This window comes from Chrysemys picta, chromosome 4, assembly GCF_011386835.1.
Source record: "Chrysemys picta bellii isolate R12L10 chromosome 4, ASM1138683v2, whole genome shotgun sequence".
Taxonomy (NCBI): domain Eukaryota; kingdom Metazoa; phylum Chordata; order Testudines; family Emydidae; genus Chrysemys; species Chrysemys picta.
The window spans coordinates 10,211,902-10,235,176 of record NC_088794.1 but is presented as its reverse complement, the minus strand read 5'-3'; the positions used below and the strand labels follow the sequence as shown (position 1 = coordinate 10,235,176).

At 53.6% G+C, this 23,275-nt stretch overlaps 1 protein-coding gene across 1 annotated transcript in view; it reads left to right on the top strand.

Moving 5' to 3' along the window:
- Nucleotides 1–23,275, top strand: part of AGBL2 (AGBL carboxypeptidase 2) — a 47,783-nt gene that overhangs the window by 13,528 nt on the left and 10,980 nt on the right. The window contains 8 exon segments of the mRNA XM_065594474.1: nt 2,017–2,176; nt 3,236–3,362; nt 8,633–8,733; nt 11,335–11,453; nt 12,176–12,242; nt 12,995–13,096; nt 13,542–13,637; nt 14,991–15,066. Coding sequence (XP_065450546.1) covers nt 2,017–2,176; nt 3,236–3,362; nt 8,633–8,733; nt 11,335–11,453; nt 12,176–12,242; nt 12,995–13,096; nt 13,542–13,637; nt 14,991–15,066 — 848 coding nt within the window.

The following is a 23,275-nucleotide window of genomic DNA, read 5'->3' as shown; positions in this document are numbered from 1 at the left end:
CATTTTACAAATGGGGAAACGGAGGCACACAGAGATGAAGGCCAATATGGGCGAAACTGGTCGTTAGGTTTGGGTGCCAAACTTGAGCTGAGCACCCACAGCTCCCTATGACAAACCGTTGCAGTGCGAGCGCTCAGCTCTCTAAAAAACTAGCCCTGAGGTGTCCCCGTCTGGACAACCAGAAAATGGAGAACGCGCAATTAATGATCACCTGCAGAAATGTTGGTGAAAGTGGCTTGCCCAGCCAGGGAGAATCCAGCTCCTTTGCAAGACTCTCCTTTTCCTTCCTGCAGTCCCCTGCCTCATTCCAGACACACATTCAAACATCTGCAGCAAACGGGGTAGGGTGCTACAGACAACAGCCTCCGTCGCTGCACAGGCCTGAATGCAGTCCGTCCTGTGCACTGAATGAGGCAGGAGTCCTGTGGAAAAAACAGTATGTGATCATTTAATTATAGATGCAAAGGGGGGCAGAGTTAAGGTTGCACAGGCAGGCTTAATTCTGGCATCGCCTAACTTTTCTCCACTTGACTTTGCAGCCTTAGTAATGTTCTTTGAATTTAATTTGTTATGTTCCCTAATTTAAAAAAAATGAATAATAGAAATGTTATAATGTGCAACGGTAGCAAACCTACCCAGGGCTGGTCAGCTGTATGTGAACTCAGGGGCCAGGTGGTCTGCTGGTGTAAACGGTCACGGGTGTCAGCAGTGCTGCTATGTGGGTCTGCCAATTTTTAACTGAATTCTACTTTTAGAGAAGCAGTGTTGCCTAGTGGCTAGAGCGCTGGTCTGAGACTCAGGAGACCTGGGGTCTATTCCTGGCTCTGCCACTGGCCTGATGGGTGACCTTCAGCAAGTCACTTCCCCTCTCTGTGCCTCAGTTTCCCCACCTGTAAAGATGGGTAATGAGACTGACCTGCTCTGCAAAGCGCTTTGAGATCTAATGATGAAAAGTGCGGAATAAAAGCTAGGATTTATGATTAATTGTTGTGTTTCCCGGAGTCCCCTCTAACCCAGAAGCGTCTCTCCTCCTCTCCCTAGTTATTCTGTGATGATTCTCAAATGATACCACTTCACTTTTGCATCAAATGTGATAACTGCTCCAATTTCCCTGTAGCTCTGAATTCACAGTCAGGTGTTATGTTCCCTTTTGCACCCATTGGTCCAGTTTTATTAACTGATCCCAGTACAAGTGTCACCTTTACTAATCTACTTTAAAAAAAAATGAAATGCGTCTTTGTAACCTCAGCCCCAAACGACAGAACGTAGCGGGTGCTTCCTGAATTGACAAAAACAAGCAGGATTTACCAGCGATAAAGCAGGCTTTGATTTTCAGCTTATTAGCTTTTAGCATCTGTTATTTCTAATCTGAAATACATAATTTGGCTAGGATGAAATATACCCAAAACTTAAGGCTGCACTAGAAGAGGATTAATGTTTCTTATGCAGTATAAATTACAGCAGGAGGCCACTACGTCAGAGTCATACAATGAGGTAGCTGCTCCTGCAGTAGTCGGGGCAGGTGGTGTGCAGCTGTCAATCAATGCGAGTCTCTAATTGAGATTCGTTAGTATGCACTATATAATGTCTATGCTGCAATTAAACAGTCCCTTAGCCCAAGCCCTGTGAGCCTGAGTGAGCCGGAACAGGTGTCTAGACATACCCTGAATGACTTCTGAAGCAGAACTCTCCCCTCCACACATTTTTGCAGCTCAAAACTGGCCGGGTACAAACTTTGCCAGAATAAACTTTGCAGAGCCCAGGCCTGAGAAGTGTCATCCCCCACGGGACAGATTTTATGTAGCTCCGTGCATTTGAGATGGAGTGTTAATTTCCTCCCGAATCAAGCAGAAGTCTGTGATACGGTCTGTGGCCCATGTGTGATTACATACATGGGGATTGGTCCTGCTTTGAGCAGGGGGTTGGACTAGATGACCTCCTGAGGTCCCTGCCAACCCTGATAGTCTATGATCCGTACATGCGTGTAATTGGCTCAGGATTTCTTCCTTTGTGCAGAGTCCTGGAGGAGCGGGAGGTTCTGCTGTATTGTGACTTCCATGGGCACAGCCGCAAGAACAATGTCTTCATGTACGGCTGCAACAACAAGAGCGCTCCTGCCCAGCGGCTCCACGAGCGCGTCTTCCCACTCATGCTCAGCAAAAACGCCCCTGACAAGGTGGGTGTGGGAGCAGCCCACAGGAAGGGAAGGGGCTCAGAGGAGAAGCATCGTCTCTGCTCTTGGAGCCCCGCACAGGCCGCCATGGGCTGGGTGGGGACCTGGCTGCAAGGCCTGGGCATCTCCGCATATGAGTCCCAGTTTTGCCTGGAGTCTCTCGGGGCCAGCTGTTGGAGGGTAGGGGGAAAATCACATCATGGAGCCAGGAAGGCTTTGGTGCTCTGTTCAGGGGCACAACAGAGCTGCACCTATAGTGCAGAGCGCAGGCTCCCCAAGAGCACAAGGGTGAGGGACCTAGGGCCAGGGCTCCTGTGGAAAACGCAGTATGCACCCCCCCCAGTTACCACTGCATGTACAGCCAGGGACTGAATCTGCCCTGGGGGCGGGGTGAAGGGCGCACAGGCAACCTTCAATCTGGCACTTCCTCCCTTTAGAGTTTTCATCTTTGAGCATGGAATGCCCTGGCCCCATGGACATCAGAGGCAAAGCTCCCCTTGGCTTTGTGGAGCCAGGATCCCCTCCCTAGTGTTTCTGTAGGAAGCGTGTTTGCCTACATACACTCAGCTGATGTTCCCAAACCCGTCCCATTCCAACCCCTGGTTTTCAGCTGGGTATAATTTTTCCAAGTTTTAGCCACTGGGGATGGAACGTGTCCTCTGTCTTGGGTGGAATTTTTTGGATTGTTTCAGCAAAAATTGTTCCGCAGTTTCCAAGAATGAGGCTAGGGACAAAGTTGTGCTAAGAGGCTAGTGCTGGCGGGGTAGTTACAGTAAATCTTAATGCTGGTGTCGCTACCCCAGCCTGCTCGTGTTGGGTGGCCAAAAGGCACAGGGATTAGGAGAAACAGGAGGGTGCTGTGCAAGGAATGAGTGGGCTTCCTAATGCTGAGGGGGCTGTTGACTGTGGAATAATGTCCCCAAGGGAAATGAGGAAGGCCCCCCGGTTGGGACGTGGGGAGCCCTGGAAAAGGGGTTGTCTGTCGGGAGCAGTCCCACCTTGGGGTACAACCAGGATCTCTTTCTGGCCCATCACCGCGCTGAGCCACCCGGGGTGTTGTAGTTTTCTTTCCACAGCTGTAAGTTTAAGGTCCAGAAGAGTAAAGAAGGGACGGGCCGGATTGTGATGTGGAGGATGGGAATCCCCAACAGCTACACCATGGAGTCCACCTTCGGCGGCTCAACCCTGGGTAAGGGCAGCACTATCCCAGCATGTAGGTGGGCCGGGAGGGAGCTGGGGTGATGGGAGACAAGAGTTTTGCCGGAACAAGGCTGTCCCCTGCCCTTCAGGAGATCCGCCTGATTCCCCTCATCAAGCTGGGATGGAGCTCAGTTGGGCTGGCACCACCAGTGCCTCTGGGGTGGTACCAGCCTGCAGCTCCTCTTGCTGCCTCCACAGCTTGAGGAGATTTACATGGTAGACCTGCCCTCTCTTTTTGCTGTTTGGTTTCTTTTTGCTGGCTGGCTGCTAGATTTTGTAGGTGACCGGCCCTACCCAGCGGATAATCTCATAGGGCCCCTGCCACTGAGGCAGTAGATTTGATTCCACTGAGGCGAGCCGGAGCAGGACCCTCTCTCTGGGTTAGAAGGTTTTCTGGGGGCTCCCTTGTTGTATGTTTGCTCCTGGGCCTTCTGTGCGCTGCATGAATTTTCCCTCGCTAGGGCCCCTTCTCTCTCCAGTTGCTCTTGCAGCTGCAAGACATACTGTAGGAGGCCCTGCTACAGGGATAGTACTTGTTCCCCGCTCTCCTACATGAGGTCCAGAAGTCCCTGCGGCCGCTGCAATAGTTCAAAAGGGGGAGAACTGTATCGATGACTGGGGATCCTCCCGGATAGCAAGTAGTAGTGTTGGGATGAGTTGGTCCCAATATCGGAGCTCCTTTGGGGAAAATTTATACAACATACCCTTGAGGGTCCTGTGAAGCACTCCGCTAAGTCGTCAGTCTGCAGCTGATAGACGGAGGTCCCAAGTTTTTTAATCCCTAGTAAGTCACAGACCTGGTGGAACAGCTACAATGTAAAGTTCATTCCCTGGTCTGTCAAGTGTTCCCGGGGAAGGTCTACTCGGACAAAGATCTTGAGCAGCTCCAAGGCGATGGTTTGCATTTTAGTGTTCCTGAGGGGAAATTGCCTCCGGGAATCAGGTGGCATAGTGCAGGACCACCACGATGTACTTGAACCTGGTGGCGCTTTTTGTGAGGGGCCCCACCTGGTCATGGCAACTGTCTCAAAGGGGGTTCCCATTAATGGGAGTGGGACAAGAGAGGCCTTTGGTACTCCTTGCGGGGTGGCGAGCTGGCACTCTGGACAGGAATGACAAAAGTCTCTAACTTCTCGGTGCACCCCCAGCCGAAAAACTGGGCCAAAACTTGGGCCATTGTTTTCCCATGGCTCAGATGTCTGTGGCAGGGACATCATGGGTGAGTTGCAGGACGGCACCACCAACTGAGCCCAGATTTCTTGAGTCTGTGGGTCATGGTCAATGTGTACAGGTGGTCACCCATCAACTTGAACTGGGGGTACTTTCCTGCCCGGTGAGGTTCTGTGACTTTCCTGTTGACGCGGGCTACCTGTTCGTAGGTTTGACTGAGCGTGGGGTCTTCCCATTGATCTTGGGCAAAATTGGCCCCCAAATTCCAAATCTCTTCACTGCCGGGTTTCCTGGGGGTGGCCTCCTCGTCCAGGGTGTCAAGCTCACTATCTTGGTGTTCCTCACCGCTGGTGCCGGGGTCAGTGGGTGTCTCCTTTGCCCCTTCCAGGAGGTCTCCTTCAATGACTGACTCCGGACGGTTGGACTCAGGACTTACAGTGTGTAGGACCTCCGTGAATCCCCTCCAGTCATGGCCCAGGATACTGGGGTGTGCTAGTTTTGAAGCCGGGCCTACGCTCAGGGTTCTAGTCTCACTATTCACTGTCACAGTGACTTGGGCACTGGGATAGGGCTTCACGTCCCCGTGAATGCACTGAACATGGATCACCCCCTCTGGCAGGCCCAGAGTCTGAATGAGGTCCTGGTGAATGAGTGCCTGCCCACACCCTGAGCCTACGAGGGCAGAAACCCGTACCCCATCAACTTCCACTGGGATCGTTAGCTTACCAGAGGGTTGTTTTCGGGCTCAAGCTTTGCCGATCCAGACCTGCCCAAAGCTACAGTCTGTCCTTGGACATTCCCGGCAGACGCAGCCGAAACGGCCACAGGTGAAGCATGGGCCAATTTCAGAGTGTCTGGGCCTGTCCTTGGGTTTTGTCGAGCGGGTCGACCCGCTTGGGGTTTGGGATTTTCCCACTATGTCTGGGGGTTCGGTGGCTCTCCTAGATGCCTTGGACAACCGCTGATTACTGGTGATGTCTCTTCCATTGTGGCGTTTTGGGTCAAGGCCAGGCCTGTTCCCCTGACTTCGCAGCCTCTCCTCTTTCGTTAGTGAGGTTGCCGGTTGGAGGCCCAAGGTCCGGGGCCGACAGGGATCTCAGCGGCCAAAAAATTTTCCATAAGCAAGACAGCCTCGTTCAGTGTCCTCCTCCATAATGGCAACTATGGCATCATCTATCTTTGCAATTTGGTATTCGATAGGCTTTATCGCCTCCACTCGACTTTCCCATCGTGTGGCAGTCAGTGGTTTCAGTGTCAGAGAGGATGTTCCCAGATGTCGCTTCGAAATTTGCCATCAATGAGTTGATGCAGAGAAAAATACATAGATGCTTTGAATTACATTAAAAAATTCAGCAACCTCACTAGATGCTGATGCCACATCACTGACCACCAAGTTCAACGAATGAGAACTGCATGGGACAAAAAAAAGCTCGAGGGTTTTACTCTCAGATCTGTGTCTGTGCTCCTCTGTTCTTTCCTCTCATGTTGGCACCATTATCGTAGCCCTGACTTCTCATGTCAGCTATCGCAATTCCCGTATCTTCCAGCTTTTTAAGAAGCACATTTGTCATACCAGCTCCTGGAGTATCATCAATGTCAATAAATTCTAGAAAATGCAGGGACATTTTCACTATGTTCTGTTGTTGTTACAAAATGCACCATTAAAGTCATTTGTTCCGTATGGCTGATGTCAGGTGTGCAGTCCAGAATAACAGAGTAATATCTTGCTGACTTCAGATCTGCCACAATCTTCTGTTTGACTTTTGTTGCCAGTAACTGTAAGATCTCATTTTGAATTGTTTTTCCAAGGTCGTGGAGTGTGTCCATTTCTTCGGTAGTGACTCTTCTTAGATGCTCCTGGAGTACACCATCAAACTCAGCCGTCAGCTCCACAATTTTAAGGAAGTTTCCATTGTTCGGCACATACAGCTGATCTGAAGTGCTGTGCAATGCTAGGTTTTGGGTAGCAGCATTCTCACAAAGGCAATGGGCCTTTTCAGAACATTTTGCCAGTAAAGAGACTCTGATGCAGTCTTCTCTTGATGCTGATCATCTATAGTGGCCTTTAACCTTAGTCTCATCTCAAGCTCTTTCCACCTATGGAATGCTCTCTGGTGATTTGCTGCCTTCTCATGGCATGCCAGATTTTTCCAGTCCTTTGTTCCTGTAGAACCCAATGTGGCTGGAACATTAGACTAGAAGAGTTTGCAACAAAAACAGTATGCAGCACTCTGGGTTTTTGAGTACATAAGCCATGGCCTCTCCACTTTGTCACCATTGGGGATTTCATGCCAGTAATGTGTTGCATGGAAACTTCTATTTTCATTGTCTTTGGGGAACATGACGTTTTTCACTTGCTGTGGCCCATGCAGTACAAGGAAGTCCCTTGGGCTACTGCTCAAGTGGGTCCACAGTCCTGGATCATCGAGACTTAAGGAACTAAACTCAGCAGCAGCTGTTTCTTGCGCCTCCATCACACTCTTCTCTGATCTACACTTTTCTTCAGGAATCTGCATGGTTACATCCATTTGAGATGGAGATATGGATGCTGCAGTAGCTGCCAGGTCACCTGTACTCTGACTTACTGGAAGATCAGGCATCTCCTCACCACTCACATCCTCACTGGGGCCGGAAGGCTCACCGTGAACATTTGTGTCTATGTATCTCAGGAGAGCTCCTTCCTGCTTAGATAGAAAAGCTTCCTTTGCTTTCTTTCTTTTTCTGAATGCTGCCCCAGAGGGACGTTTTCTTCTTTCACTCATGACTGCTGTTCTGTGCCAGCTATAGTGGCTCTCAACACTCAGTTGAAGGGGACAAATAAGCAGGCTGGTAGCAGGGCCTGAGTGAGGAAAGATATCAGGGTCTTAAGGGCCTAACTGGCTCCTACTACTTCAGTTAACTGCCTGTTCTCCTCAAGTGGGTTCAGGGAAGCAGCAGGAAACAGGAAGCTCCCTGAGAAGCTGGTGTTAATCAGTCCAGGCTCCTGGGGGTGCTAGCGAGGTACATAAGAGGCTCCTCCTCCTCTCTCGCCCTGCAGCTCCTGCTGCTTTCTGTTATTCCCGCTCACCTTTTCTCCTACCTGCCTGTTATGTCTCTTGTGCCCTCCTTCCTCCAGCACAGCACTCTACTATCTCTGTGGATCTAGAGCAGAGAGGATACATATGCACCAGCAGCAGACACAATTTTCTACACTCTGGGTCCTAGTGGCGCCCCCCACAGCCTGGCACCTGAGGTGGCCACCTCAGTTCGCCTCATGGTAAGGCCAGACCCAGAGCCCCAGCCACACAGCGTGACCCTCTTAGCTCCCCTTCTGTCCCTATGTGCCCCTGTGTCCCAATTCCCAACCTGGCCCCTCCTCAGTCCTTTGTTAACCAGCTGGTCACACACGGTTGGCTGCCTGCGGAGGACTGGGCCATCCATTGTAGTTGCTAGGTACCAAATGTCCTGCCATTTGCCATTGTCTTCATGGACTCTCCAGTGACCTGGGCCCCAAACCCGAGACAGCAAGCGCCAGCCACACCTTTGTCATAGCCTGCCTGAGATTCAATAGCCTTTTCCCACCCCTAAAAAGCGACAAAGAGTCCTGTGGCACCTTATAGACTAACCGACGTATTGGAGCATAAGCTTTCGTGGGTGAATACCCACTTCGTCAGATGACTACATTCATCTGACAAAATGGGTATTCACCCACGAAAGCTTATGCTCCAATACATCTGTTAGTCTATAAGATGCCACGGGACTCTTTGTCGCTTTTTACAGATCCAGACTAACATGGCTACCCCTCTGATACTTGTTCCCACCCCTAGTTAACCATGCAGCATAGAGGGGAAACTGAGGCACACACGGTATTCATACAGAACACAGAAAATCCCCACTTTTTCACATGGCTGCATTGAGATCTAAAGTGGCATGGAGCCAAAGGGCCCCGATAGCACGGAGAGCAGCCCGAGGAAGGTGGGTTGTACTGCTGTGTGTGCCCTCTGCTGGGCAAACCCCAAGAATGTGATGGGGTGGAAGGGCGGGTGCCAGGACCGGACTGGCGTGCTGTGAATCCAGGGCCCTCAGCCTGTGTCTCTGCCCCTCTTTCAGGCAGGAAGAGCAACTCCCACTTCACCTCAGAGGACCTTAAATCTCTGGGCTATCACATCTGCGACACGCTGCTGGATTTCTGTGACCCCGACCACTCCAAGGTGAGAGCTGGCTCCACGCAGCCCTGCTGCAGGGGCTGGGGGTGGGTCGGGTGGGAGTGAACGGGAGCTGCTCAGTGTTTAATTTGTGCCAGGGCTGAGCCCTGGCACTTCTGGGCCTGGCAGTTCATAGCCCCATCAACTCTGGGCCTGGCCGTTCAGAGCCCCGGCACCTCTGGGCCTGGCAGTTCAGAGCCCCGGCACCTCTGGGCCTGGCAGTTCAGAGCCCGGCACCTCTCGGCCTGGCCGTTCAGAGCCCCAGCACCTCTGGGCCTGGCCGTTCAGAGCCCGGCACCTCTGGGCCTGGCAGTTCAGAGCCCTGGCACCTCTGGGCCTGGCAGTTCAGAGCCTCGGCACCTCTGGGCCTGGCCGTTCAGAGCCCCGGCACCTCTGGGCCTGGCAGTTCAGAGCCCGGCACCTCTGGGCCTGGCAGTTCAGAGCCCTGGCACCTCTGGGCCTGGCAGTTCAGAGCCTCGGCACCTCTGGGCCTGGCCGTTCAGAGCCCCGGCACCTCTGGGCCTGGCAGTTCAGAGCCCTGGCACCTCTGGGCCTGGCAGTTCAGAGCCTCGGCACCTCTGGGCCTGGCAGTTCAGAGCCCTGGCACCTCTGGACCTGGCAGTTCAGAGCCCTGGCACCTCTGGGCCTGGCAGTTCAGAGCCCCGGCACCTCTGGGCTTCCTGCGTCAGTTATGAATGTAAAAAAAAACCTGTTTGAGCCCCGGCACCTCTTTCATTACAAATTAAGCCCTGGGCTGCTGTCTGTGGGTCCGAGCACTCGCTGGATTCCACGGTGTCCCATCGGTGGGAAATGGTGTTGAAAGCCCCGAGTGCTGCGCCCAGGGAATTTACTCCCACCAGTCCCGCTGCTACTCCCTTGACTCTGTCCCTCATCCCAGCCACCTCCCTGGCATCTTGGTCACCCAGCCTAGGCGCCTGCCAAGGCTACAGCGCCCCAACCCCTCCTCAGCTTTCCAGAGCTGCCAGCCACTCCCCTGCCTCATGCCTGCAGGCTGAGCCACAGAAACATACACGGGGTCAGCCCTGAGCATCTTGTGACTGTCGTGATGAGTGGTTGGCTCCATAGTTGTCCCAGCTCTGGGCATGCTGCAGGCCTGGGAATGTGCTCAGGGCATGATGGGAGAACACAGACAGGGGTGGGATTACACTGAGAAAAGGGCAGAGAGAGTGCCAGGCATTAGGTCCAGGCACAAGGCAGGCTGAGGGACACATGGAGACACTAGGACCTACAGCAGCCATGGGCGCACCAGGGGTGTAGAGACGCAGGCAAAAAAGCAGTGTTATACCAGCCATGGGCACACCATGGGCGTTGAGATGTAGGCGGAAGAGCAGTGTTATACCAGCCGTGGGCACACCAGGGGCCTAGGGACGCAGGCGGAGGAGCAGTGTTATACCACCAGTAGGCACACCAGGGGTGTAGGGATGTAGGCTGAGGAGCAGTGTTATACCAGCTGTAGGCACACCAGTGGCATAGGGACACAGGTGGAGGAGCAGTGTTATACCACCAGTAGGCACACCAGGGGTGTAGGGATGTAGGCCGAGGAGCAGTGTTATACCAGCCACGGGCACACCAGGGACATAGGGACGCAGGCGGAGGAGCAGTTTTATGCCAGCCCTGGGCACACCAGGGGCGTAGGGTTGCAGGTGGAGGAGCAGTGTTATACCAGCCCTGGGCACACCAGGGGCCTTGGGATGCAGGCAGAGAAGCAGTGTTATACCAGCGGTGTGCACACCAGGGGTGTAGGGACGCAGCGAAGATGGCACCTTAACATATGTGTTTGCAATCACTGTGTTCCTTCGTGCACTCTGGAATTACTGTGCATTCCAGGGATGCTAGCGCTCCTCCTGCAGTGCCCTGGCCACTTGCCAGCCTCTGCCAAGGATCACTGTGTTGATGACTATCTGTACTGGACATCCCAGCCATGGGATCTTTGTCGGCTCATGCAAGTATCTGAGCCCTGGCTGCTATGTTCCAGAGTCACTGCGCCTGGGAGCCAGGTTGCCCCTCTCACCCACACAGTTTGTCAGTACTCAGGGTCTTGCAGGTTTGTTTCCGTTAGGAGGAGAAATGGATACTTTGAGTCGGGGATATTCTAGGTATAATCCTGTTCAGCTGCAAAGTATGCAAGCAGAGTCCTGTTCCACTGAGCACAGCAGGAACAAAGAGCAGCAGGCAGTGTTCTTGCTCAGAAATTCCCCAGGCCTGCCCTCCAGGGGGGTGCTCTGTGCCCAAAGAGCTGTGTCTCTGCTTCTACCAGGGCCACGCTCTTGACTGCTTGTCTTGCTGTCTGTGGCTTTTCCTTCTCTTACACACAGCTTGCCATGCCATCCCCTAGCCCATGTGTTTGCAGCCAGCCCTGGGTTGCCCTCAGACAGCACATTTTAACTCTGCCATGTGGCTGAGTGCCTTGGGCAGTGGCTTCTATTGTATTTGTCTCTCTCCATAAAGGGGCTTAATTGCTCCCTCCCTTTAGACTGTGTGTGCTAGAGGGGAGGGGTTTGGCTAAGCAGAGACTCATGGAGTGCTCCCCAAAGGGAAACTCCTTCCAGTGGAGGTGTGTGTGAGCTCTTGCCTCTCTACCCTCAGTTCCTGCAGTGTCTGTCCGAGCTTCAGCAGCAAATCCATCGAAAGCTCAAGGATCTGGGCCGTGGGCAGGACTCAGACGGTGCCTGGAGCGACATCTCCCTATCAGACATTGAGTCCAGGTACGGCCGCCCTGTCACCCTCCAAGGAGCACCCTCCTGAGCTCTGCGGCCCCAGGGACACCTGGTCCATGGCTGGCCAGACCCATCTCCGGAGCAGCCTCGGAGGGAGGAGGGTGGGCTGTGCCTGACTGGGTGAAGGCTGGCTGGCCCAATGAAACCCTCTCAGCATCTGCCCCCCCCCCCCGCCTCTCTGAGCCCAGAGATCCCAGAGCTGTGGGGCTGTGCTCCTGGCCTGCCTCGGGGAACCCCCAAGCGACAGCTGCCCCCAGCTCATTCTGTCCCTAAAGCCCCCGGGCCTTGGCTGCGCCCAGCACTCGACCTGCCAGGCAGCGTGAATTCAGCAGGAGTCTCCTGGCTCACGGCAGGCAGGAGATTTCTGCTAGCAGGGGGCTCTGAATGCCGCAGACACCGGCAAAGCGAGATCCAGCAGCTGGGAGCTGAAGTGACAAGTCCAGAGGAGAGAGATGGGCCCCTGTTCAGCAGGGAGGGGACTGACCATCGGAACAGCTGGCCTGCGCCGGGGCGAGTCTCTGCCACTTGGCGTCCGTAAATCCAGACTGGATTGGGGTGGCTGGGGGCTCAGCTCGGGGCTCTGGGCTGGCTGCAGGGCTGGCTGGAGGGTGGGGGCTGTCTCTTTTGCAGGGTGGTCCGAATGGGCCCTTGTGACCTTGGCAGCCAGGAATCTATGCAAACAGCTAAGGGGCTCTCTCTGCCTGGTGCAGCACCAGCGGCTCCAACAGCTCCCAGTCCGACGGCCTCCCTGCTCATTTACTCAGCGTGGCAGAGAAGGTGAGAACCACGTGGCTGAGGGACGGATGTAACTATGGGCAGCGCCCAGGGGGCAATGTGAATGTCTGACCCTGGGCCCGGGGCTCGTAGACCTCTGGCTGATGCCCCATGCCCAGGCCCCGGAAGTGAGAGTGGCCATTCTCCTGCTAGCTTCCGGCTCCTCAGCTGCCCACCTGCCATTCCAGGAGGGGGCTGCTTAGGGGTGGTGTGACGGCTGGAGGCAGATGGGGTGACGCTCTCTCATGGGAGGGGGCCAGGAGCACGTGGGTTGTGAATGACGTTGGAAATGGCAGGGGAGCGTAGGCTGGCCGGGCTCCCTGATTCACCGGCGACCCGGGCTGCCCAACTCACCCTTCACCCTCCACAGCGAGAGCTTTGGGAGTTAGGAAAACGGCTGCAGCGCCCAGGGCTGAGCTGGTCCTAGCTGGTGCCTCACTGGGAGAGCACGGGGAGGGCTGGGTCTGGGTCCGTCAGGGCTGGGGTCTGCTGCTGTTGGCGAATGCTGGAGGGGTGTGTGTTGCTGAAGCACCGGCGGCGAGCTGGGCGCCAGAGGGCCAGGCCTCCTGCAGACGTGGGTAGCGGGATGGAGCGGATGGGGGCCAGCTTTGCAGGTGACGTGTTACCGTGCCTTGGCCTCGGCGTGGGTTTCTTTGGCTCGAATGAGGGCGGTGGGGAACGGTGTGTTTCCTAGGGAGCAGAGCCGTCCCCTGGCGGAGCTGTGCTGAGCGCGGGCTCCTTACTCCCCTCACCAGTTCCATCAGAAGAAGAAGCGGCTGCGGACGAGGAAGGAGAGGAACGAGCTGCGTCAGAAATACGCCTCGAGCCAGGGGCTGACGTGCCAAGACAAGACCCCGGTAAGGAACACGCCAGACGGGGCGCACCACGGAGCTGCCTCCTCCCTGGGACAGCGAGGCAGGGGCTTGCAAAGGGCTCCCAATGGACGAGTCCTCCATGGCAGCGGCTGGCACGACGGGCCGGCCATGGCTGGCTCTCCGGCTGGTGGAAGGGTGTTGTGGGAGCATTTCTGCATGTGCCCCTGTTCAGCCTCCTGCCCTGCGGGGAGGGAGGAGCAGCTTGCAGGGAGACAGAGGCCTTGTCCACATACACACATCGCAGAGCGACTCATGCCCTGGCCACGGTGGTGGGCTCCATGCCCTGGGGCCCTCCCAGTGCGTGTGGTTCCTCCCTTGGCGAAGCGCCCTGGCTCGTGCTCGCTCTGCCAGCGGCTGGCAGAGGGGCCGTGGGAGGAGAGGGTTGCTTTGCTTGCTTTCGGAAATGCCCCTCTGGGTCTCCTTGCAGGTGGCGGGGGAGAGAAGGTTGGGGAGCCCCACCTGCCGGACCCACCAGCCTGTCAGCGCGGCGGCTCTGTGCACGGAGGACAGCTCTGGCAAACAGGTGCAGTGCAGTTCTCCTCTCCCCCCACTCACAGCCACAGCTCCACTGCTAACAGCACCATCTGCTTGGCCCCACTGCATAGCCAGGGCCAGAGGGTGCCACTGGCGCTGGGCTCCCGGGGACTCCAATGGAGTCTGCTCCTGCAACACCAAGGAAGGGGGCTGGAGAGCATCTGTCTCCCTGACCCCTGGCAGAGGCTGGAGTCTGAAAGGGCTTCGGGTTCGAGACATTGTAACACTCAGAGCAGGGCTCACCCCAGCAGCGGGGGCAGCAGGTACGGACACACACAAGTGGGGCTCTTCCCTGGCAGCAGGGACAGGGACACACACACACACACACACACACACACACAGAACAGAGCTCACTCCCTCCAGCAGGGGGCAGCAGAAGGCTCATCCATGCCAGCAGGGGGAAGCAGACATACACACACAAACACTGAAAAAACACTAACACTCTCTTAATTAGTCTCCGCTGCCCACCACCCTATGCACCCAGATCTGGTGCAGGGTGGTTCAATTTTTGCTCCTTCTTCTTTTAACGTCCCTTCGCCAACTGCCTCTGCCCTGCCTGGCTGAGAGCCGGGCATCCACTGCCATAACCCCGACTCCCCCATGCAAACCGCTTGTTTCTCTCAATCCCGTTAGGTCTGCTCTGGGGCCCAAGCTGTCCCGGATCCCATGTTCGTACAGCTCCCAGCACGGTGAGGGCTGAGGCCTCCAGCCGCGGCTGAGGTAGCAAGGTTTGACCCCAGTGCCAGAGGCCATGGTGAAGGAGGAGGGCGCGGAGGAAGAGCAGCTCCTTCCCAGCTCCCGTCACCGCTGGGTCCCCCCACCGCAGGGCGGAGGGAGGAGTATGTGCCCCTCCCCAGTACGACAGATCTCCTGTGCGTAGCTACAGGGCTGGAGCAGACCTGCGCCACTGCAGATCAGGTCGCTACTGAAGGAGAATCACTACTATAGAATCGGTGTGTTCCAGCTCATACCGCCCAGTAAAGTGCACGGGGATCGGGCGGGAGGCCCAGGGCAAGGGCCAGCTTACCCGCTAGATTCTCCTGGCAGATGTGGATTTTACACTGGCCAGAAAGCAGCTGTCAGAGCATCCCGTTCTTGCTAGAAAATGGGGCTGGACTTTCAGAAGAGCTGCACACTCTGGTGTGTGCCGTCTGAGCTCTCTGGAAATCTGGCCGTCTGCATTGCGTGGGAGAGGCAGAGCCCTTCCAGGTGTGGGCCAAGCGGCTTCACTACAAGCAGTGACACAGCTGCCGTGTGCACAGGCTTGTGCCTCCTCTCCCGAGCCAGAGCCGTGGCAGGAGGCATGGAGACAGGCTGACGGTCTCCATGTTTCCCCACACAGGGCAAGACTCCAGAAGCTGGCCTCGTTTCAGATCTGCAGAGGAGAGAACCTAACGCCAGCCAGGAGGAGCAACCAGGTCTGGGTGCAAAGTGGTCTTGGCACACGTCGCATGGTAGAAAGGGTGTGTGTGTGCGTAATTAGGGAGTAACAGGAACTGGTCCATAATTAAAGCTGCTACCAAGTTTCCATTATAAACTCAGATTTGTCACCCCACCTAAAACCCACAAACCAAAGAAATTGCAGGCTCAGAATTGGGAGGCTAGTTCTGGGGCAGAGGTCGAAGTTCTTTGCCACCTTGGAAGTGAATTGCCCAACCTGCTCCTTAGCTATAAATGCTCCAAAATAGCGTTCTCCACAGCCCCAAAACGCTTCAAACGCTGGTTTGCCCTCCATAGCAATCAAGCCCTGAGAGCAGGAGGAAGATAAAATGTAGCTCCCTTGCCCGGGCTGAGATGCAGTGCGCAGCCGCAGGGTCATTCCGTCCAGTCCCCTGATCCAACTCCCATTGGCTTGGAGGGCACCAGATGCCTGCTGGAGACCTTAAGGGCCCAGGGTATGTCTACACTATGGGGACTATATCAGCATAGCCCCCGTGTGTAGATGCAGCCTATACCAATGGAAGGGGTTTTCCAGTCGCTGTAGGAACTCCAGTTCTTCTTCGAGTGCTTGCGCATGTCAATTCCAATAAGGTGTGTGCACGCCACATGCACAGTCATCGGAAAGTTTTCCCTTAGCAGCTCCCATTGGGTTGGCTGTGGGGCCCCCTGGAGTGGTATCTTCATGGCACTCAATAAATGACCCACAAATATATTTGTGGACAAATTGGAGAGAGTCCAGTGGAGGGCAACGAAAATGATTAGGGGGCTGGGGCACATGACTTATGGGGAGAGGCTGCGGGAACTGGGGTTATTTAGTCTGCAGAAGAGTGGGGGGGGGGAATTTGATAGTAGCATTCAACTACCTGAAGGGGGTTCCAAAGGGGATGAAGCTCGGCTGTTCTCAGTGGTGGCAGATGACAGAACAAGAAGCAATGGTCTCAAGTTGCAGTGGGGGAGGTCTAGGTTGGATATTAGGAAACACTATTTCACTAGGAAGGTGGTGAAGCACTGGAATGGGTTACCTAGGGAGGTGGTGAAGCACTGGAATGGGTTACCTAGGGAGGTGTGGAATCTCCATCCTTAGAGGTTTTTAAGGTCAGGCTTGACAAAGCCCTGACTGGGATGATTTAGTTGGGGATTGGACTAGATGACCTCCTGAGGTCTCTTCCAACCCTGATATTCTATGATTCTATGACCTGCCGACCTGGCCCCTCCTCAGTTCGTTCTTATCGCCAGTGATGGTCGTTGGAACTGTAGTCGCTTGGTTAGCAAGTAGGGTGACCAGATGTCCCGATTTTATAGGGACAGTCCCGATTTTGGGGTCTTTTTCTTATATAGGCTCCTATTACCCCTCACCCCCGTCCCGATTTTTCACAGTTGCTGTCTGGTCACCCTATTAGCAAGTGCTTCCCTTAGCGTTCTTTCATATAGTTAGCTTAGCCTTGTTTAGTTGTAGTTAGTCTTAGTTGTTAGTGTATCTATTGTATATAGTGAGGTTTGGGAGCGTGGTTTCCTCAGGCTCTGGGGCATGCCGCGAGCCCACAGCTTTAAACCCTGTGGAACCTGCAGCAAGCCTATGCCAACGAGCGACCCCCTCGACTCGTGTCTGGGGGAGATGCACCAGACAGAAAGGTGCAAGATGTGCAGGGCTTTCCGCCCCAGAACTAAAAACTAACGAGATTTCCGATTGAAGCAGTTGCTCATGGACTCCGCCCTTCATCCCCAGTCTGCTGCGGATCACCAGGACCCTGCACCGAGCATGTCAGCAGGGAGTGCCTTGGCATCGGTACATGACACGGTGCTGAGGAAGGACTCTAGTCTAAGAGACCCTCGGCACCGGCACTCTCCGGCACCGCAGGATGCACAGACAACCTGGCGCTGAGAGAGGACCGGCACTGACCCTTGGCACTGGACTGTCGGCACCAGTCCCCGGCACCAGATCCATGACACCAGATTCCTGGTTTCAGTCCCCAGCCCGAGCGTCTCGACACCGGTCCCCTGCATCATCAACTTGGCACAGGTCCCTGGCGCAGTACCATGCAGCGCCACTGTGGTCATCTCAGTCGAGATCTTCGGATTCATGTGGTGACTCGTACTATTCCCGTCACAGCAGGCACAGATCCGACAAGCGATGGAGGGAGGCACCAATGGCATGGCAACCCCAGTGGCAGCCTCCGGTGCAATGGCCTTCTTGGACTCCCTGGGCTCCTGTTCGGTGGCCTCGGAGCACCGACTACCCAGACAGCCAAGGACCGGCCTACGCCCCGGGGATCTGAGGTGACCTTGGCGCAAGCCCCACAGCCGGCTCAAGTCGCCACCGAGGCAACTCCGAGGCATGACTCATTGCAAGGCCAGGCTACTGTCACCTCGGCTATGGTCGCCATAGAGGCCCCAGACGCTGAACAGGAGGAGATCAGGGATCCGGAGGGTCAGGAAGACCCCGTCAACCTCTCGCCTCCTCATCTTTGTCCCCGGACAAAGTGGTGGCAGGAACTTCAACCTCGGGCCCTCCCCCAGTTGACCACAGGACCCACCAGGACTTTCTACGAAGGATTGCCTGTAAGATGGGGTTACAGGTGGAGGAGGTGGTCGAACCCAAAGACCCCATGGTCGACATCCTTGCTCCAGAGGGACCGTCCAGGGTAGCTCTGCCACTGATAAAAACTATCCAGAGCAATATTAAGACTCTGTGGTAGACCCCTGCCTCAATCCCGCCCACCGCCAGGGGGATAGAGCGTAAGTAATTTGTTCCCTCCAAGGGGTAGGAGTACCTGTTCTCTCACCTGCAACCATGCTCCCTCCTAGTATCAGCAGTGAATGAGAAAGAGAGATGGGGGCAGCAAGGGCTGGCCCCTAAAGCCAAGGAGTCTAAAAGGATGGACCTTTTTGGCAGGAAAATCTATGCAACTCGTGGGCCTCCATGTTGAAGATTAAGTCGCTGATTCCACCAGACTCCAGAGCCAAGTTCTCCACTATCATTGATGAAGGGAAGGCAGTGGCGTGAACCTCCCTCCAGGCTTCATTGGACTCGGCTTCCCGCACCCTTTTCTCAGGAGTAGCCATGAGGAGGAGCTGAAGGCTACAGGCGTCTGGGTTGCCCCCGGAGCTGCAGCAAACCCTGCAGGACCTACCATTCGAAGGCACAGGGTTGTTTCCGGAGCAAACAGACTCCAAGCTGCACAGTCTAAAAGCCTCACGGGTGACTATGAAGTCATTGGGTATGCACACCCTGGCAACCCTGTGGTATGCCTTTCCCCCGATCCGTCTTGTGCACAAAGCACTTCTCAAGTTCCGCAGGGACAGAGCGGAGGTAATTCTGGTGGCCCAGCATGGCCCTGACAACACTGGTACACCACACTCCTGGAGCTGTCAGTGGACACTCCCATCGAGTTACCACTGCATTCCGATCTGATCACTCAGGACCACGGTTGCCTTCACCACCTGGATCTCCAGTCCTTCCATCTCATGGCCTGGAAGTTTCATGGTTTAACCCCATGGAGTTTCTGTGCTCAGAACCAGTAAGGGAGATCCTACTTGGCAGTAGGAAACCATCTACTAGAGCCACATATCTAGCTAAGTAGAAAAGTTTCACTTGCTGGTGTGCCCAGCAGCGTACCCCTCCACTACTGGCATCTGTATTACTCATTCTAGAGTACCTTCTGTACCTGAAACAACAAGCACTGGTAGCATCATCCATCAAAGTACATCTTGCTGCTATCTCAGCTTTTCACCCAGGAGCATCTGGCCGATCCATATTTGCTAACCCCATGGTAGGCTGTTTCCTCAAGGGTTGGGGAGTGATCCTCAGATCAGACAGCCTGTCCCAGCGTGGGACCTCAGTCTTTCCTCTCCAAATTAATGGGGCCCCCTTTTGAGTCAATAGCGACTTGCTCCTTTCTCTGTCGTGAAAGGTGGCCTTCCTGGTGGCCATCACATCGGCTAGGAGGGTGTCAGAGCTAAAGGCCCTAACTTCTGTTCCACCCTACACGGTCTTCCACAAGGATAAGGTGCAACTCAGGCCTCACCCAGCCTTTCTTCCCAAGGTAGTGTCACTCTTTCATACTAGCCAAGACATTTTCCTACCTGTCTTCTATCCTAAGCCTCATGCCAGTAATCAAGAGCAGAGGCTACACTCATTGGATTTTCGGTGAGTGCTAGCATTCTACATCGAGTGCACTAAGCCGTTCAGAAAGTCGAACCAGCTGTTTATGGCGGTAGCAGACCGGATTAAAGGACTCCCGGTCTCATCTCAAAGAATATCTTCCTGGATCACGTCCTGCATCCGCATATGCTACGAACTGGCCAAGAGCCCAGCCCTGGCCCTTACGGCATGCTCCACGAGGGCACAGGCCTCGTCAGCGGCGTTCCTGGCCCAGGTCCCAATACAAGAAATGTGCAGGGTAGCAACGTGGTCCTCGGTGCACACGTTTACCTCTCACTTTGCTATCACCCAACACGCCAGAGATGATGCAGCATTCGTCAGAGCGGTGCTCCAATCAGCGATTCCTTAACTCCGACCCCACCTCCGGGGTAGAGCTTGGGAGTCACCTGATTGGAATCGACAAGCACTCGAAGCACTCGAAGAAGAAAAAACAGTTACCTTCTCGTAACTGTTCTTCGAGATGTGTTGTTCATGTCCATTCCAATATCCACCCTCCTTCCCCACTGTCGCAGGAGTCGGCAAGAAGGAACTGAGGAGGCATCGGGTCGGCAGGGTCATATATTGAGCGCCCCTCTCCATGGATCACCACCTTGTAGTGGTGGAGAGGCTTGCATGTCTCAATGACTCCAAGAGCGATGCTGCCTGGAGTCATGTACTCCCTTAGGGTCACCCATGGCAGAATGGTCAAGGGCGAGGTTCCAGACAAAGTGTGATCCAAGAAGTCACCAACAGCAGAACAGACGGAGGATAACTGCACAATGGACGTGAAACTGTTGTGTAATGTTACAATGGCTGTGAAGGGGGATGAAGGCTGCAGCAGATAGAGGATCTCCAATCGTCATGGTGTCCATGCCATTGGTTTCAAGTCCTCTATCTGTCAAGGGTAGTGTGGTGACTGTTGTGCACCAGTCTCCCCACTTTAAAAGAAGTCCCACACCGGCATCTTCCAGTTTTTGGGAAAATAACATTTGCATAAGTCTAAAGTCCGGTGGCGATCGGCGACGGGAACAGGACAGTGAAATCCAGAAGTTCCTAGTCACAGACTGACACACAGGCAGTGAGTGTGTGGTACAGTCGTCTTGCTCGAGGATTGAGGCGGGTCGAGCATCTCAGCAGCTGCACCTGCAACTGAGCAGTCCTTTTTAGGATCCACTCTGCTCACCCCACATGGGGAGGGGGTTAGAAAAAGTACCCTAAAAATAGCCTTGCCTCTGTTTCTCCTGGCTGGATAGCCGCATCCAACAGGATCGCCACCTCAGTGGTGGAAAATGTAAGAAACTTTTCAACTTTGGAACTTGGAACATACGTACCCTGGTGGACAACTCAAACAGCGACTGACCAGAGCGATGTACGGCCATTATTGCTCGTGAATTGAGTCAGTTTAGCATCGATATTGCTGCTTGGTCTGAAACTAGAAGAGCTGATGAAGGACAGGTAAGGGAGGAGAAAGGAGGATACACCTCCTTCTGGAAGGGAAAATCTATAGATGAACCCTGAAATAATGGAGTAGACTTTGCTATAAAGAACAAGCTCGTAAGGTGCCTCTCTGAGGTACCAGTTGGCATCAATGAGCGGTTTATAACACTCCCATTGAGGCTCACCACAAATCAACAGACAACTATTGTGAGCGCCTATGCACCAACACTGGATGCCGATGAGAATGTAAAGGAAGATTTTTATTCTCAGTTGGAAACCATTTTATCTGAGACCCCTACAGAAGACAAGATCATCCTTCTGGGGGATTTCAGTGCATGTGTTGGACGAGACTCAGACCTGTGGGTGGAAACAATTGGGAAAGAAGGAGTTGGCAAAAGCAATTCAAACGGAATTCTGCTCCTGACCAAGTGGGCTGAACATGAACTTATTATGAACACTCTTTTCCGACAAAAGGAAAAGTTCAAAACATCTTGGAGATACCCACAGTCAAAGCCCTGGGATCTCCTTGACTACGTCCTAGTTCGTGCCCAAGATCGTAGTGATGTACTTCTCACAAGAGCAATGACAAGTGCTGATGACTGTTGGACTGATCATCGCCTTATTCGATCCACAAGGAAAATTAAGATTGCTCCCAAATGGAGGCTGCAAAAGAAGCAGGTCAGGTGCAAGCTGAAGGTTCAAGATTTGAAGGACCCTATTAAACGTGACCACTTCCAAGTAGTCTTAGAAGAAAAGCTCCCATCAGAGTTTCCGGGAGAAACTGAGGAACATTGGAGCCAGTTGAAAGCAGTCATCATCAGTGCCTGTGAGGAAACCATAGGCTACCAAACCAGAAAACATCAGGACTGGTTTGATGAGAATGATGTCGAAATTGAGTAACTCATCAATGAGAAAAGAATGGCATTTTGTGCTGGGCAGAACAACATACATTGTAATATAAAGAGAGAAGCCCATGCCAAGGCGAGGGCGGAAGTCCAACGTAAAACCAGAGAACTTAAGAACAAATGGTGGACTGAGAAAGCGCAAGAACTCCAACATCTCGCAGACATCCACAATACATGTGGTTTCTTTAGTCACCAAGGCTGTTTATGGGCCAAGTTGTCATGGTCTGAATCCTCTTCGCTCTAAGGACGGAACCACATGTCTGAAGGACAACGAAGCCATCAATTCTCGCTAGAAAGAACATTTTGAAGATCTCCCTAACTGTAATTCTATGGTTGCAGACGAAGTCCTTGAGCAAATCCCTCAATGACCATTTAGGGATGAGCTCGGAGACCCTCCCAATTTGTATGAGGTACACAATGCCATCAAGCAGATGAAGAACAACAAGGCAGCAGGTCTAGATGGGCTCCCCACTGAAATCTTTAAAAACGGTAGACCAGAGTTAATTCGGCAGCTTTACCTGCTTATCCTTAAAATCTGGATAAAGGAGGAGATAGGGGATAAAGTAGATTGTGGAAATTATTGTGGTATCTCCCTCCTAGCCATTGCAGGCAAAGTTCTGTTGCGGATCCTTACAACCCGCCTTCTGCCCCTTTCAGAAGAAATTTTACCGGAGTCACAGAGTGGTTTCTGACCATGTCGTAGGACTGCGGATATGATCTTCACAGCACAGCAGCTACAAGAAAAGTGTCGGGAGCAAAACCGACGACTGTACATGGCTTTTATTGATCTAATTAAAGCCTTTGATTCAGTGAATCGCCGTGCCCTCTGGACTGGACTTTCTAAGATTGGATGTCCTGATAAATCCATCAATGTCCTAAAATCGCTTCATGATAACATGAAAGCGACTGTTCTGAGCAGCACTGGCTCCCAGAGTGAACCTTTCAAAGTACAAACAGGAATCAAACAGGGCTGTATCATCGCCCCACCCATGTTTGTGGTTTTTATTGCCGTCATTCTTTACCTAATTGCTGGGCAGTTTACAACTGGCGTTGAAATCATTTACAGAATGGAGGGAAAGCTGTTCAGTCTTAGTGGGCTGGAAGCCAAGAGTAAGATTTCCACAACATCTATTGTGGAACTTCAGTCTGCTGATGACATCACAATCTTCGCCCACTCTGAGAAAGATCTTCAAACTATCTTGTGTTTGCCGATGCTTACGCATGTCTTGGTTTCACTCTTCATATCAATAAGACTAAAGTGCTCTATCAGCCCTCTCCAGATGAGGTGTTACATGCCCCATCTATCAAAATCACTGGAGTGGCACTGGAGAATGTCGATCATTTCCTCTACCTTGGAAGTCATCTTTCCACCAAGGCAGATATTGATGCAGAAATTCAACATCGCCTGAGCTGTGCCAGTGTAGCTTTTTCTCCTTTATGGCACAGGGTTTTTGAAGATCAGGACATTGGAACAGACACCAAGCTTCTTGTTTATCAAGCTGTTATTCTCCCAACACTGTTGTATGGGTCCGAAACTTGGACAATCTAGAGACACCACTTGAAAGTCCTTGAGAGGCACCATCAACGCTGCCTTTGTAAGATTCTGAAGATCAAATGAGAAGACAGGTGCACCAATATTAGTGTTCTGGAAGAGGCAAAGACCACCAGTATCGAGGCAATGATCATCCATCAGCAATTCTGTTG